This window comes from Macrotis lagotis, chromosome 3, assembly GCF_037893015.1.
Source record: "Macrotis lagotis isolate mMagLag1 chromosome 3, bilby.v1.9.chrom.fasta, whole genome shotgun sequence".
Lineage (NCBI taxonomy): Eukaryota > Metazoa > Chordata > Mammalia > Peramelemorphia > Peramelidae > Macrotis > Macrotis lagotis.
The window spans coordinates 102,732,207-102,749,608 of record NC_133660.1 but is presented as its reverse complement, the minus strand read 5'-3'; the positions used below and the strand labels follow the sequence as shown (position 1 = coordinate 102,749,608).

Below are 17,402 nucleotides of genomic sequence, written 5' to 3'. Positions count from 1 at the left end.
TGCTAGTGGAATTGCCACTATACCATTCTCCACTACTTTCCTATAAAACTATGCTTGTTTAGGGGGTGGCTACATGGCTCATTGGATAGAGCACTGAACCTGGGGTCAAGACTACCTGAGTTGTATATTTCTCCAAAAATCTGGCCTTGGGCGAACCACTTAACCCTATTGCTTTGCAAAAAACCTAAAAAACAAAAAAATCAACAACAAAAAAAACGAACTATGCTTGTTCAATACAAATCAGGGAGGGGAAGGCAGCAAATATGATATTCAATTGTCAGTATCTCTGCCTCACATTTACTTCCCCCATTTCCCTTTTTTAAAAGATCATAGATTTAAAACTGAAAGGAATGTTCGAAGTGATCTAATCTTATTTCATCATTTCACGGATGAGCTAAGTAAAGTTAAGAGGTTCAATCTCTTATCTAGGGTCAAACAGGTAGCAGTAGCCTTTGAAATCATTTTTTTTTCTTTTCTACTACAAATACAGTGCTCTTCCCATAGCATGATACTGTCTTTTTAAAAGAAATCTACCCTATCAGTAGATTGCAACTTTCATGTTTATGGTGTGTTTCTGGGAAGAATTGAGGGGGATGGGGTTGGGGATGTTTAATACCATGTTAGTCATTTTATCTGACACTATCACTGTAAAAACCTTTACTAAAGACCTATATTCATTTCTTCTTGTGACCTTAAAGGTATCATCAGGACTGTGCTAATGAGAACAATTTATGAAGATCCTAAACAAGGAACAATATTTACTGAATTACCAGTAGGCTATGTCCATCATCTGGAAAAACAGTCCAGCTAAATCAGGAAAGACAGTATGATGAAATTATCCAATAAGATGTAATGATAATGTGTGGGATGTGTATGGTCACTGTGTGTGTTTGTGTGTGTGTGTGTGTGTCTGTGTGTCTGTGTGTATGTATGTGTGTGTGTAATGAAACTTATGAAAGCATCTATGGTCTGATCATGGCAGCAATAATACGTACCTACATTGATGTGTTTTAGTTTCTGCAAAACATTTTCTTAAATGACTCTTGTACAATGGGCAATACAAGAATTGTTGAAGAAATTGAGGTTCTATATATTTCTATGAGGATATAGCTAGTAATGAATCAACAATTGACTATGTCTTCTGTTATTGTCTCTTATCTTTTCCACTATACCACACTCCCACCTGACATTGTGTTCTGTCATTGACTTAAGGCATTGTTGGATATGCCCATGATGAGTATATTGTTGAGGACTGGAGAAGAGTGGGGGAATCTGTTTTTGTGTGAATCATGCTCAAAGATTGTTCCATAACAGTTCTCCATGAACCTTGAAGATTAATGCAATGCTAGATAAAGACCCTGAGAACAGAGGGAATATCTAAAATACAAGGATAGGGCTATGAGACTTAGGAAGAAAATATGCCTGAAAATAATATATACAGTTATGCAGGTGCAGAGACCAGTGCTGAGTCAGACAAAACAAATCCTGAAGACAGGACTTGGGAAAGGATGCACAGATGTTCTTTACCAGAACAAAGGGTACAACTGTCACAAGCTTTTATCTTTGCTTACATAATTTTGTGGTTTTTATCTTTAAATATTCTGGCTCTTTGAATAATAAATGGATTTGCTCTCTTGTGTTTCTGCCTTGCCTGTGTCTTTGTCTCTTCAACTTCTCACCAAGCCAATGGGGACACTGGATGCCCCCCCACACACATTTTGACTTTTGAGGAGCTGTCCGAAGGCTGACAGGTTTCTTTGGTGGACAAGTCCTCCTGGCCAGCAGGAAAGGAGGCCTTAAGCAACAGACAGTGCATCCAAGGTAAGGGGAAGACCAGGAGAGCTGATCTTTGACATTATCAACTAGCTAGACTTTATTTTCGGTTTCACGAATAGCTATTACCACAGCAGCAATTTCTTTCTAAGTGGCTTAACTGCTCACAATTTTCAGGCATATTTTCTTCCCAAGTCTCAAAGTTGTATCCTTGAACTTTGGATACTCCCTCTGTTCTCAAGGTCCTTATCTAGCATTTCATTAAATCTTCAGGGTTCATGAAGAACTGTTATGGAGCAATCTTTAAGCTTGATTCACACAAAAACAGGCACCCACACTCTGCTCCAATCATTGATAATATTACAAGTCCTTTAAGTATTGAAATATTCACATGCATCCACATCCATGGATATTGGTAGTTATCAATTTTTTTTTTGGGGGGGGGAGATAGGCTTCATGTAACACTATTATCCTACTCCTATAAGTTAGCTACATCAAAGTCATCTTAGATTCTTCTAATACCCTATTCTTTTTATATGCTATTTCTTGAATGCATTTTTCTTATGCCCACTGTTATCTTTGTTCAGTTTGCCCACAACTTAGAAATTGTACTAGAGTATTAGATTCCTAACTGTTTTCCCTGATTTTAGTAACAATAAATGCTATGTAATGAATATTTCATAGTCTGATTCTAACCTATTTATCCAGACTACATTCATATTGCTCTTTCCTCAAACTGTCATCACTGTAATGTAGTTATCTAGGAATTAAATAATCTACATGTATATGCAATATATATTACATATATGCATGCTTACACATTGCATACATATATAAATACAAATATAAATGTGTACACTCATACTTCTTGCCTCAAATATAAACACAGCTACAGACACACACACAGACACACAGACACACACACACACACACACACACACAAACACTTTGATTTTACCTGAGATAGTTCATTACTTTCTACAAATCCATTGCTGTCGGAGTCAAAATATTTAAACATTCGATCCACCAGCAGCTTCTTCCGAACAATTTCATCTTCAGGGGGGTTTTCATTTTCTTGGGTAACATACTTCTGATTTTCTAGATCCAAGAACCTATTTTTCATTTTGCTGAAGTCAGTAACTTTACACTTGTCCCCTACAAATGAAATTTTAAAACATTTTATCAAAGGAATGATTTTTGAAATAATATAAACGTAGTTCAAAACAGAAAACACTGGTGAATTTGTCTGCATAAAATTCAGCTCAATAGATGTATTAAATGTATATTAAATTCAACTTAAATGATATAGAGGTATTGTGACACAGATGGAGAGCAGATCTTGGATTCAAACTGCTTTATGAACTTGGGCAAATAATTCAATATAAGCTTCAGGTAGTCATGATGACTATTTTATTTGTGTATATAAAAAGCTGATGCTCTCAGTAGTTCAGAGAACTAGATCAACCCTATTGGAATGGCTATGAACAAGGATCTCCCCATCCAGAGGAAGAAAACAAAGATAAACAAAACAAATTTAAAAATCCTTCAGAATCTGATGAACAATATATACATTCACTTTTTAAAAAATATTTCTTATGTAGTTCTTTCCCTTAATTCTAATTCTTCATACCAAAAATGACTAATCTTTAAACATGTTTAACCTAAATGTGTATGTACAATATTAACCTGACATAATATAGGGAATATCAAAAGCATTTAACATAATAAGGTTTACATCTTAATGAAGAAATAAAATATATTAATTATGCCTCTCAAAATTTAGCCAAAAAATCTAAATATTTTAGCAATGTTATCTTTGTCCATTCAAGAACAAATGTCCAACATCCAAAAAAGCATTTCCTAAATGAACTACCCCTCATTCATCACCCAATTTTGTGCAACATTTAATAATTAAAAGTGCTAAAAACAATGTTTTTATACTTCAATAATTCAATACTATGCTGAATCTATTCTTATCACATTTATTAAAATAATGATGCTAGATTTAAATTCAGAAGTCAAATCTCAGCATTATCACTTATCTGTGTGTGATATTAGATAAGTCACTTAAAATCTCTGGGCCTTATTTGTAAAATAAAGAGATTACACTGCACTTCAACTAAAGTTTGCTACAACTCTAAATTTATATTCCTTTGATCCACAAATCTTAGATGCTCACTCAATGTGTAAAAGGAAGAAAGTAGGGAAGGGAAGATGCCTCTTATTGATCTCTAGATCCATCATAACATATGTAATTGTCTCTATCTATTATACCTTACTCTCATTAGACAATTTGTTCAATTTTTTTAATCATCATATATTTCCTTTATTATATATTTACGTGACCTTTGCATGCATTTTGTCAGTTTATATCATTTACTATATTTGCACTCACCAATTTTATTTCTTTTGAATTATTCCATGATTTATAAATATACAACTTTCTAAAAGAGACAATTTATCATCTGTAAATATATTGTTATATTTATACCTTTTCCTATATAATTAAAGCTTTATTCAATAGCTAGATGCTAATCACAAATACAGAAGAGTAAATATTTTAAGGATGTTTCTCTGTTTCCTAAAGAAACAAAGAACTACTTCAATAAATAATGATTAATTATATGAAAAAGAAATCAATCAATTTGTTAAGTAATTGTTTGTATATTCCAACATGTCCTAAGACTTTTCATTCAAAGGTCATTCAAGGTTAAAGAAAATCAAATTTGCATACATATATTAGCCTTCCTGAGCCATCTCAATAAACAGCTCATTACAATGAGACTCAGAAAGCCAATAGCAAATATGACAGAAAGGGATACATTATGCAAAGATTATGAATTCATAATAGAAATTGATATTGACATCAAGTAAGGGATTTATTTTTAATATAAACTTTTATTCACTTGGAATAACAATTTTCTTTAAAGAAGGAATTTTTCATGTATTTATTAATGGTTGTCAATAGTGTTAAGAATTTCTAGTTTCTATCCTTTGGCTACTTATTCTTCAGAAATATACTCGCATACATACATAAATACATGCATGTGCACACTTTTGATATTCCATATATTTTAATAAGAGTTCCTTACAAGGCATTTAAAATATCAGTTTGTGAAGACAAACTTATTTGGAGAGTGAGAGAGAGAAAATGGGATTTGTGTTGCTACAGATAGCTGAGGAATTTTTTTTGATTTGGGGCAGCATCTGAGAGTATACTATTTTCTGATCAGCCTTACATTGCTCTTTAGCCTTATACTTCTCCATTTCTGTGTCAAAAATCTCTCCTTCTTGATGTCTAAGTTTACAGAGCTAATTCTTGAAGTTAAGTATTAGTAAAGATTTTGCATAGACAAGAACATAGGATAGAAAGAGAATTTAGCAACTGGGAATGTTGTCTATGCAAAATCTTTTGTATTTTGTTTATCAAAAATTTGTTTTTTCTTTATTTGGTGAAGCATTCAATACCTGCCCATACCTGAAAATGTATTTAAGTTCATTCTTTCCTACATTTTATTGATATAACAATTTTACATTATATGTCGCTTCAGATAATATTAAATAATTGACGAGTAGAGACTGTTTCACTTCATCCTTTAATAAATGGGCTCTCCCAAATAGATAAGCTCTCCCAAAGTTACAAAGATAGCAAGTGGCAGAGCCAAGGCTTACCTTGGGCCCTCTGAGTGTGAGTCTAACAACCCGATACAGGGGAGGCACTTAAAAATGAAATTCAATTCATTGCTTCAAGATGTTGAGCTAAATCTAATCTCTGCTTTGATTTTAGCATTATTTTCAAATTCACCATGACTTGGGTTGGATATATAGTATCTTGGATTCTGGTTCTACTTCTTTTATCACCTTTTACCCCAAAGGAGCAGTGATTCTAAAGAGTTAAATTAATAGCAAAATGGAAATGACATTGTTATTAAAATTTTTTTTAAAGTCAATTAAGTGTAGGTGTTAGTCTGACCACTGAATTAATTGATTTGTATAACTTTTATTTTACAGTAGATTCTTAGTTATTGTAAAGACTTAGTTTCATTTCCAGAGAATCATTATGGTCTTCATGTTTATCAGAAACAATATCTGAAAAATCTTACACAAGGCCACTGAACATCTCATTGTCCAAGGCACTTCTCCAACTTCAAGATGGAGACAATTTTTAAATCTAATCTGTTCTGATCTTATCTATTTTCTGCCTTAGTGAGCTGAATTTGGTAAAGCCTCCATTGCTTTCTGTTTTGAACTTTTGTGTTATTTCAAACTAAGACAATCTACTACACAAGCTCCCTTTAACTTCAAACCTGCTAAAAAAGTTCATTTTATTTCATTTACTATCAAACTCTTCTTTGAATCATTAAATATTTGGAGCTACTTTCTGGAAATGTGACAGCTCAAAGGTCTTTCTCAGATATTTACTTCTAAATACAGTACAGAGCATACAAGTGCTTAGTCTTATAATTATTCATGAATATGAAACTTGTAGACACAGCCAACTTATAAAATCATTAATTGAAGATGGTTACAGGCCTAAATATATATTACAGAAGGAATTTGAAGACTAGTTCTTTGTTAGGCTATGTGCCACATACACTATAACTGACAGATAATAATCCTTATCATACTTTAATACTGACAAATATAGTTAGAAGCAGCTGTAATTTATCTGCTTTAACATTTAATAGTTATATAAAGAATTCTTTCTTATATATAACTTTAATCCTTAGATCTTTAGCATAAGACAATTTTGTCGTATTCTATGGAGAAACACTAACATTAAGTTTTTATTTGTTTGATTAGAGATTGAAGAGACTCCAGAATATGGAAATTTCTTTCACCAAATAACTGAGAGAAATATGAACCAAAATGTCTGAAGTTACAATTCTATTGCAACATATTGGCTAGGGTTTCAAAATGGGGATAAATCAATGTTTGAGGTGTCTCAGAAAGACAGGTATACTTAGTGGATAATCTATAAGTTGACCCAACTGCACTAGAAAATAATTGGAACTATGCTTTTTTTTTTGTTTTGAAAAAGTGACTAAAATAGTACATATAAGCATGTACCTCAAAAATACTTAGAAATGGCTCATAAACTACTAGGGAGCAGCAAAGCACAGAAACATTGTAGATGGATATTGGAGAATGTCAAATAATAATAATAATAATAATAATAATATTTGATTTTCATTTTTGAAGAAGACCATGATATCAGATAAGTGACAAGTATGTGAATTGGATCTGAGTGAGGGGGTGCTAGATTAAGTCACTAGCCCCACTTTCTCCTCCAGAATTATCTGGGTTCAGTGGCCAGATATAAATCAGGATGACTGGAGATGGTCTTGAATGCAAAGCAATCAGGGTTAAGTGACTTGCCCAAGATCACGCAGCTAGTAAGTAGTAAGTGTATGAGGATGTATTTGAATTCCCATCCTCTTGAGAATGGTTAAACAAATTTTGATATACTAATGTAATTTAATATTACTGTGCCTTCAGAAACAATAAAATATGGGTTTATCTCTTGAGTGGATAGCTTAGGGAAAGAGAAGTGTTTCCATTTGTAATGATAAATTCTTACCGGATTATCTTTAATTTCTTTCTCTTATTATTCATCCTTGTGAGAATTTAGAAGTACAAATATAAATTCTATAAAATCAGAATCCTTGCTCAATTTAAATACAGAATTAATGAAATCAATACAAGAAAGAAAAAAAGAAAAAAGTAGGGGGGGGGCTTTCTATTATTTATGAAGACCTGAAGATCTATGTTTTGGTGGTAGTCATTGGTGTGGTTACTGGTGTTTCGCATAGGTTGATGCTTTTTATCATGCAGATTTTATAGGGAAATCACATTGCTAGTCATAAAAGATATAAATCAGGAGGAGCCAAGATGGAAGCATGAGAACAGCCTTTCCTAGGAGCTCTCTCCAAAATATTCCAAAATCCTTAAAACTATGGTTCTAACTAAATTTTTGAGAGACAGAACCCACAGAAAGATACAGTGAGGCAATTCTCCATCCCAAGGTAACCTGGAAGTTTGGGGAAAACTCTGCTCCATGAGGGTTGAGGGGGGGTAGTAGCACAGCTAGGATTATTGTTCCAGAGTGAAGGAGCCCCAGTCTTCTAGGAACTGCACGCTGGGCATCTGGACATCTCGGTCCCAGGGAGCAGTAGCTCCCAGCAGCAGAAGCAACCCAGGAAACACCAAGCACAGCTTGGTAGAGAAGTAGGGAAGCCTCCGCCAGAGTGAGTGGGAGCCAGTGTGGCCCTCAGAATAGCTGCAGTCCTCAGGGCAGCCCAGATCCCAAGAAATGGAACCCAGTGCACAGAGCCACCCAGCAGAAGCTGCCCAGCAGCTGCTCCCAGAGGGTTCATCCCATAGAAGGTAAGGGATAGGTGGGAGACAGTCAGGGTCTCTCCTCTGACCCTGGGACAGGAATTTGTGTGTTATCCATGTTCAGACTCTGGTTGCAGTCTGGGCCCCTCATTTCCATCCACAGAGCTGAGAGTCAGAGACTCTCAGAAGACCTCAAAGGAACTGAGGTCCTTGCATGGGTGTCCCAACAGGCTGGGGAAATGAGTAAATACAAAAAAGGAATCTGACCATAGACAATTACTTTGGTTTCATGGAGGACCCAAAACACATACTCAGAAGATGAGAAAGTTCCAGCTTCTGCATCTAAAGACTTCAAGAAATATATAAGTTGGACTCAGGCTATTTCAGATCTCAAAAAGGATTTTGAAAATCAAGTAAGGGAGGTAGAGGAAAAATTGGGAAGAGAAATGAGGGAGATGCAGGAAAAACATGAAAACCAAGTTAGCAGTTAGTCAAGGAGATCCAAAAATAACAAACTAAAAACTAGTTTAGGTGCAATGGAAAAAACCATTTAAAAAAACTAAGAAGGAGAAAAATACCTTAAAAAGCAGAATTGATGAGATGGAAAAGGAGATAAGAAAGTACTTTGAAGAAAATAAATCTTTCAAGTGTAGAATGAAGTCAAAGGAAGTGATAACGTTGGGAGGAAGCAAGACACAATAAAACAATATCAAAAGAATGAAAAACTAGAAGAAAAACCTGAAATATCTCATTAAAAAAATAAAGAAAGGATCTGGAAAACAGATCGAAAAGAGACAATTTAAATGTTGGGCTACCTGAAAATCATGATAAGGAAAAGAGCCTTAACTTCATTTTTAAAGAATTTCCACAGGAAAATGCCCTGCTATCTTAAAAGCATGGACAAAATAGAAATTGAGAGAATCCACTGATCTCCTCCTGAAAGAGATCCAAAAATATAACCCCCAGGAATATTATAGCCAAGTTCCAGAAGTCCCAGGTCAAAGAGAAAATACTATAAGCAGTCAGAAAAAAACAATTTAAATATCATGTAGCTACAGTCAGGATCACACAGGACTTAGCAGCATCCACATTAAGGGTTCATAGGCTTGGAATATAATATTCTGGAAGGCAAAAGATCTTGGAATGCAACTGAGACTCAATTGCTCAGAAAAACTGAATATCCTCTTCCAGGGGAAAATATGGACTTTCAAATGTTCATGTTGAAATGACCAGGGCTGAACAGAATGTTTGATATTCAAATACAGGACTCAGATAAAGAAGGTGGACAGAGAGGTTGGATGAGAAGAGTAAATTATGAGGGATTCAATGATGATGAACTGAATGTGATGAATTGCATGCATTCCTGCATGGAAGATGATACTGATAATACTCATATAAACCTTCTCATTTATAAGAGCAGTTAGAAGGAGTGTGTATATATAAATATATATATATATATATATATATATATATATATATATAGAGAGAGAGAGAGAGAGAGAGAGAGAGAGAGAGAGAGAGAGAGAGACAAGCCACCAGAGGGAGCCAAATTTGAAGGTATCATACATTTTTAAAATGGAGTCAGTGGGTGAAAAAAATGTACTGGGAGAAAGGAAAGGAGAAGTAGAGTAGACTAACATAGTTCATGTAAAAGAATCAAGAAATAGCTTTGGCAATGGTATGGAAGGGGGGAAGGTGAAGAGGATTGAGGGAGCCCTTATACTCATTGGAAATGCCTCAGAAAGGAAACAATATATATATATATATATATATATATATATATATATATATATATATATATATATATATATATATATATACTTAATAGGACATAGAAATCTAGAAGAAAAAGGAGAGAGAATGGGAGAAAGGGGGAATGGAGGGAGGTATAGGGGATAGAGGAGAGGGAAGATCATGGGAGAGGAGAGACAGATATATTACATTTTCTTTTTTTACTTTTTTGCAAGGTGGTAGGATTGGATGGCCTTTCTGGGATCACAGGGCTCGGTGGGTGCTGAGTCTCTGGGGTGGGATACAGGATTGGGGCCTCTTGGTCCCAAGGAAAGTTCTCTGTCGGCTGTGCCATTAGATTATCCCACAGCACACTTTTGAAGAATAATTGGTAATGGGGAGAAATGAATAGAGAAAATAAGAACAGAAACATCAATTATGGAAAAATATGGAAGTAACTTCTCTGATGGACTTATGATAAATAATATGGTCCACTCCAGAGACAGAGCTGAGAGCATATTTTTTCCTCTTTTTTTTCATTTTATTTCTTGTGAGGTTTTTTTTTTTATTTTTGTGGGAGGAGAAGGGGATTATGTTTACTCTTTCAAGACTATTTTAGTAATGTATAAGTAAAGAAAAATGTAAATCATAAAAGAATTATCCAAAAATATAAATAAAATAAGAGATCAATCTAGTGACAAATCCAAATTATGCGTTCTTTTTAATACATGTAACATTTAATTACTTTCCAATATCTTTTATAATTTGAAATAAGTTAGCAAAGCATAAGCAAACTATAAAACCATCCTTAACAAATTCAAGAACTTGAGGCAAATGTGATTAAATTGGGGATGTCTTGAGGCAGGAGAATGATGAAGAACTAGTTGCTGAGGATTTTAGAAGAGGTATTAGGTGCTGGGGTGTAGAAGACTGAGTCACATATGGAACTTAATGACAATGATGAGAAAGTGACCTGTAGATCCATAGAAATGAGTAACAAGGATGCGGATAGGATAGATCTAATTTCAAAGAAGTACAGGTAATTACTAGAGAGTAATGACAGTGGGGAGTTCCATAAGTAACAGTGGGCATATTAAGTATCTATGCATCTAATACCATGAGAGGAAACAATAGCACCTCAGAAATGAGGTCCAAACCTCTCATTTTATAAAGAAGGGAACTCAGTCCTAGAAATAGGAAATGATTCAAGATCAAATAATTATTAAAAACCTATATTAAATATATTCTAGAAATCTAACCAGGCATTATGCTTGAGGAGGAAAAAAAGCAAAAGAACAAAAAACAATCAGAGAATTCCTGTTTTCAAGGAGCTCAAAGTCTTTCAAGAGAGAAAGCATTCAACCTACTCTCTACTCACAAGGTAGAACCAGGTTTTAATGATGACATTAAAGAAAGTAAATGAGTGAAGGGGAATTGGGAAAGATTTCTTGTAGAGTTTAATAATTCAGATGAGACTTAAAGGAAATCAGAGAATCCCAGATATGATTTGGAGTATGAAGAAAGCCCTTTGACTCTTTTTTTTTCTTTTTGCAAGGCTGAGGGGTTAAGGGACTTGCCCAAGGTCACACAGTTAGACAATTAAGTGTCTTAGTTGGATTTGAACCCTATAGCTCCTGACTCCAGGGCAGGTGCTCTATCTACTGTGACACCTAACTACCCTGCTCTCTGACTCAATGCTGGAGATCTTTCCATTATACTATAATAGAAAAGGGTTTTAGGGGAAATAGTGGAAAGGGGGGCATAGAAGCATTTAGGGACTTTGAAGCACTAGTTATGGGGAAAGGGAGTGGAATATAACAGTAGAATTATTTTTTTAATTATCCCTGAACTGATTCCAGGAATCTAGCCTAAAGAAGGTCTATAGACTAAACACAGTCTTCTCTATCCAGATATAGACATGACCTTAATGATGAACATAACAGGTACAGTTTCCATTCCTCCCTATTTTGCCAGCAACTTAACACTCTAGGGAAGGTATCAGATAGCCAACCCTAACTCCATCTCAGTTCTGACTCTGGTTAACAATGGACCCACCCAATCTTGCTGTCAATATTGAATAATCAGCATATTATTGCTTGAATGGAATTGGTGCTGCTAAAAAGATGTAACCATTTAATCCCTGTTCCCACCTTCTTTTGGGCAGTTTTCAGTTCTAGTTTCCTACCAAGTTCTTATTTCCTCTATTTATTTTATTTAGTCCAATTTTTGTCACTGATTAATAGAGTCCATTTTTTATTTTTTATCAATGTTATTTTATTTTATTTTTCATTTACATGCAAAGACAGTTTCAGCATTAATTTTTTATAAACTTTTGAGTTCCACTTTTTTTTTTCTGCTACCCTCCCTTTCCCTCCCCAGATTATTCCTGGAGTAATCTGATATACTTTATTCATGTGCAATCATGAGTAACATATTTCCATATTGGTTATGTTATAAAATAAGAAACAACTAAAAAAGGAAAAATGAGAAAAAGAAAATATCTACAACAAATTTTAAAAAGTTAAAATTGCATGCTTTGCAACAGACCAATTTTAAAGGATGCTAAGAGGCTCTAATGAGCTTATCTTTTTGAGTTGCCATATTTTTCAGAAACATTGAACCCTTTGTATTCAAGAGGCCATGAATGTGACATGGATGAAGCTCCCCCTCCCCAACTGACACTATGTATTGTTTGACCCTGTGTCCTTAGAAATCCAGACCTGTGTCAGTCAGTCTGTGCTAGACTCAGAAATTGCTTGTATAATTGGGATCCTTGAAGACAAGCAGACTATCCTATCTTCAGTGTCTATCAGTTTCCAAATTAAAAGTATGCAGATTTTACCATCACTTTTTTCCTCCTCTTCAGGAGTTTTCATTTTCCCACCTTTACTGTACTTTCCCCTTCTCATGCTACATCCCTTTAGATAGAGATTTCTGGTACTTCTTCCTTCCTTTATCCTGTTGTTATAAAAGTACAAACTTCACGAAATATGAACTCTATGGGTTAGATTGCATTTTTATTTCTCTTGCAATAAACTTAGTTTTCACAAAAGTTTCATGAAGTTGGGATTGCCTATAGATATCTAACATTAACTGAATCATATTTTAAGACATCTGCTACAAATTAATTTTTCTACAATGGATAAAATCATACTCTTCTTTTATTTATGAATGATGCAATATTCTACTATGAAAGGAGAAATCTACCAATCCTTTATTACTAAAAGTTTTAGAAAACAATTTACTTATTTTTTTTCCTTATGACCTATATAATCAGACAACATTTCATTCTTCATCCACTTGATTTATTTCAAGATCCTTTAATAGTGATACTTAAATAAGTCATTAAGCCTGTTTTGCTCTGTTTTGCCTCTAAAATAAAATTTTCCTTGAAGATAATTAAATGCAAGTACTTTCTTGTTTATGATAAAATACAAACATTTCAAAGCAAAGACTAAATACACTGGTGTGAAATGAATAAAATGTTCTTGCATTTTTAAATGAACTGAACCAAAAATCATTTTATATAAGTAAAATTCATAATAGTAAAGGATCTCCAAATCAGTTTCACTTTTTCCCTAAGTTTTTATTCCACTAAGAAAAATAATCCTCTATTTACATGCTACTCTGATATCTCATGCAATTATAAAGGTAAGGCAGGATTGTCAAACGCCCTGCCATGGAACTAAAGCACCCATTCATGTTATTTATTTCTTGATAGTTTCAAATATTATTCAGAGATGAAGTTTCAGTCTGTTGTTAGATCAGTTCCAGCTGCTTACTCATTTGTCCTTAAGCTGCCTTTTTTGATCCCCATAAACTACAAGTTAAAATACTAGGTTAAAGAAGATATGTCGTTTATTTACTGGCAAAATAAGTAACCAATATGGATAAAATGTATGGTCCCAATTGTATTAGAATAAGGAATTACCAGAGCTTTAACAATGGTTGGTATTCAACAAAAATAACAAAGCATGTTGGTTCCCTATACTCATTCATTCACTCCTCAGATATTTGACTTTCTACTATTTGAAAATAGTAGCATTGCCTAATGGATAGAACACTATTTGAGTTTAGAAGACCTGGTTCCAGTTACAAATTTGATGCTTATTAGCTGTGTAATCCTGGGCGAATTTTAAGGAACTTTCAATGTCAGCTTATTAGTCTATATGTTAAGGAAAAATTAGCACTTAACTTCACACAGTTGTTAAGATCAAATAAAGAGCTATGCAAAGATTCAGCAGATTTTAATTACCATACATACATACATATATGCATATACAAGCATACACACATACATATATGGGTACACTTACACAAAATACACACTAGTATTTCTTTTAGCAGAGGAAAATATTGCCCTTCATTTAAAATACATCTTATTTCTGAATATTGCTCACATTATCATCAATTTTTCTTTGAAAAAGTCCATTTCTCAATGATTTCAGACCAAGCACATGTTAACAACACTGTCAACCAGTGACTTTAAAAGGATAATAGTGATTATGGTTAAGGGTCTTGAAGTCATATAATATTCCATATTTGTAATAATAATAGCTAGCAGTTGCATAATGCTTTGAAGTCTAAGTAATTTGAAAACATTATTTAATTTTTATCCTCACAACAATTCTAGGAAATGAATGCTATTATAATTTCCATTTTGAAGATGAAGAAACTTACATAGATAAAAGTGAAGTGACTTGCTCAGGGTCACATAGTTAATAAGTAAAACTTAATTTGGGTACAGATCTTACTGATTCCAGGGTGATGATGTCACCACCTGGTTATCAAAAACAAACAAACAAAATAATAGCTAGGATGTATATAGCACATTAAGATCTATATTGCCTTTTTTGATCCTCACACTCTCCACAGAAAGTTTGTGTTATTATTATTCCCATATAACAACTAAGTATACTGTGGCAAAGGGTAAGGGAACGCGATCAGGGTCTCATGGATAGTTAATATCTAAATGAGAATTTGATTTCGGTTCCCTCTTATTTATTTGCTTATTGTTGTTTGTTTATTTTTTAAACATTATCTGTGCTTATTTATTTTGGTAAACGCAAATCTCCTTTATCTAAAGAATATTTTATTTAAATTTTTCTCAATTACCATAAAATAATTTTAACATTTTTTTTAAAAATAATTTTTGAGCTCCAAATTCTATCCCTTCCCTTACTCCTCTTGAGAAGTCAGACTCTTTTATATAGATATTCATGTTCAGTTATGCAAAGCATATTTTCATATTAGCCATGTTGAGCAACATAGCATAGACCACCCAAAAACTATAATTAAAAGAATTCTGATTTGTTGTTCTTTCAGGTTGCAGTTCTTTGTCTGAAGATGGATAACATTTTTCATCATGGGCCCTTTGAAACTCTTGGATCATTGTATTTATGAGAATAGCCAAGATATTGAACTCAAAGTCTTCTTGACTCAAAATCCTTTGTTTTTACCCACTGTCCCATCCAACTGTTTCATGCAATGAAAGAAGACTAGGGGAGAAATTATAACAACTTTTAAATGTTTTTAAAAGCTGTTATCTGGAGTGAGTATTATATTCTTCTTAGCTACAGTAATTAGAATAAATGGAAGACATTTATGCACTAATTTCAGATTTTACCTCTATAGAAGTCTTTGCTAATTAGAGGCATCCAAAAATCAATCAAACACATATCTATGAAGTCCACACATATAGTGGAAGCATTGTACTAGATACTAGAATACAAAGGCAAAAATCAAACCCTCAAGCATCTTATATTCTGTAGGGAGGAAGAAACGTAAACTATAAACTATGATCTATAGATGCAATTCAAACAAAGAGCTGACATAGTGGTTAGACCACTGGACTTAGAGTCAGGGATACCTGAACTCAAATGTGACTTCAGATATTTATTTGTTGTATGACTTTGAGTGAGTCATTCAATTCTGTTTGCCTCACTTTCTTCATCTGTAAAATTAACTGGAAAAGAAAAACTACCTCAATGTCTTTGTCAAGAAAACCTCCAATGGGCTCATGCAGAATTAGACAAAAATGAAATAAATGAACTAGACACAAAAATGGTTAAACAAAAAGAGGACTGCACATGGTGGCAGAATATTAAGTTTTGATTTCTGGCTTATACAATTCACATTTTGTGTAACTATAGAACCTCTCTTCTCAAAATTGTTAATTGTAAATAAGATAATACATGTCATAATAGTGTGAGTGTGTAGGAAAGTATTAAAATATTGTGAGACTGCGTTAATATTTTTTTATCATTATTACTACTATTCATATTATTTTGTGGTTTGAGGTTGGACTAACTGACCTCTAAGGTACCTACCAATACCAAGATTTTACAAGAATGGATCATATAAGTTTACTGTGCATGATTTAAGTAAAAAATATCATATAGTCATACTTCACTTTTTTAACGATTATATCTATTATCTTTCTACTAAGGTTAAGTAAAACTTTGGTTTAGTGGTATGCTGTTTAACAACAGCCTGGAAACATAAAAAAAAATTGACTTCAAAGTGTTTTTGATTTTGGTCTGAATCTATATTCCTTGTGAGGTTACTGTGAGGAAAAAGGACTTTGAGCTGCATAAATGTGAGTTATTGCAGGCATTGTTATTATTTTTAGTCTTCTTGGTATCCAAAAATCATTGTGAAGGGCTAGAGACCCTTCCACAGGAAATGTTTTCTTTGTCTGGGGGAGAGTGATAACCTTCAGAGAAGGTTTCTTTCTCTCAATGCCTTACTTTATGATTGTTCATAATAATACAAAGGTGAATATAAAGGTCAAATGGTATTCACATTAGAAAGAAATATTTTTATCCTTCTCTAGTGCTAAGCTTACTCAAACTTTAGCTGGAATAAATGAGTTATTTCTGAATGTGAACTGGAAAACTTTCTGGTTACTTTTTAATGATATGAATCATTTTAAATTAAAACTAAATTTATTTCTAAAAGGACTTCATTAGTATTTTACTTTGACATTACTCTTCTACCTTTCTCAAGAAAGAAAACAAACAAAAATACCATTCCTTTTCTTAAAGTGAAATACTTTAAGCATTATACTTTCTTATATTCAGCAAGTGAAAGTGCAGTACTTTAAATTTGTTTCTAATATGTATTAGAATCCTTAAAACTCAAAGAATCTAGTTTTTAAATTTCCATTTTAAAAGCCAGTGAAATTTGTTTCTTAAAACTATGCAAGTCTTTCCCTCCTTCTGTGCTTTTATTTAATTATTAGGAAAAATTCAATCAGTTACTAATAGAACACTTCTATGTACTTTGAAATATATATATATATAGCACCTTGAAGAGGTACAGTGGTTTGCTTAATTGCCTTATTATTCAAATTAAGTAAAAAAAAACCACAGAAAACTGCCACATTAGTGTCATATATAAGATTTTACATTATGGATTAGAACAAGGTACAGTTTATTTCAATCAATTTATCCAGATTAATTTAAGAAATATGAAGAGCTTGGCTTGAGTACTTAAGCATGCCAACAATAAAGCAGCTGCATTCCTAGAAGATGTTTCCTTAAATGTTCTTATATGGA

The 17,402-nt window shown here is 33.3% G+C and overlaps 1 protein-coding gene across 1 annotated transcript in view; it reads right to left on the bottom strand.

Annotated features, from left to right (window-relative positions):
• Positions 1-17,402, bottom strand: part of FSTL5 (follistatin like 5) — a 1,020,077-nt gene that overhangs the window by 516,516 nt on the left and 486,159 nt on the right. Inside the window, exon 5 of the mRNA XM_074227423.1 lies at positions 2,732-2,928. Coding sequence (XP_074083524.1) covers positions 2,732-2,928 — 197 coding nt within the window. The remainder of the gene's footprint in view (positions 1-2,731; positions 2,929-17,402) is intronic.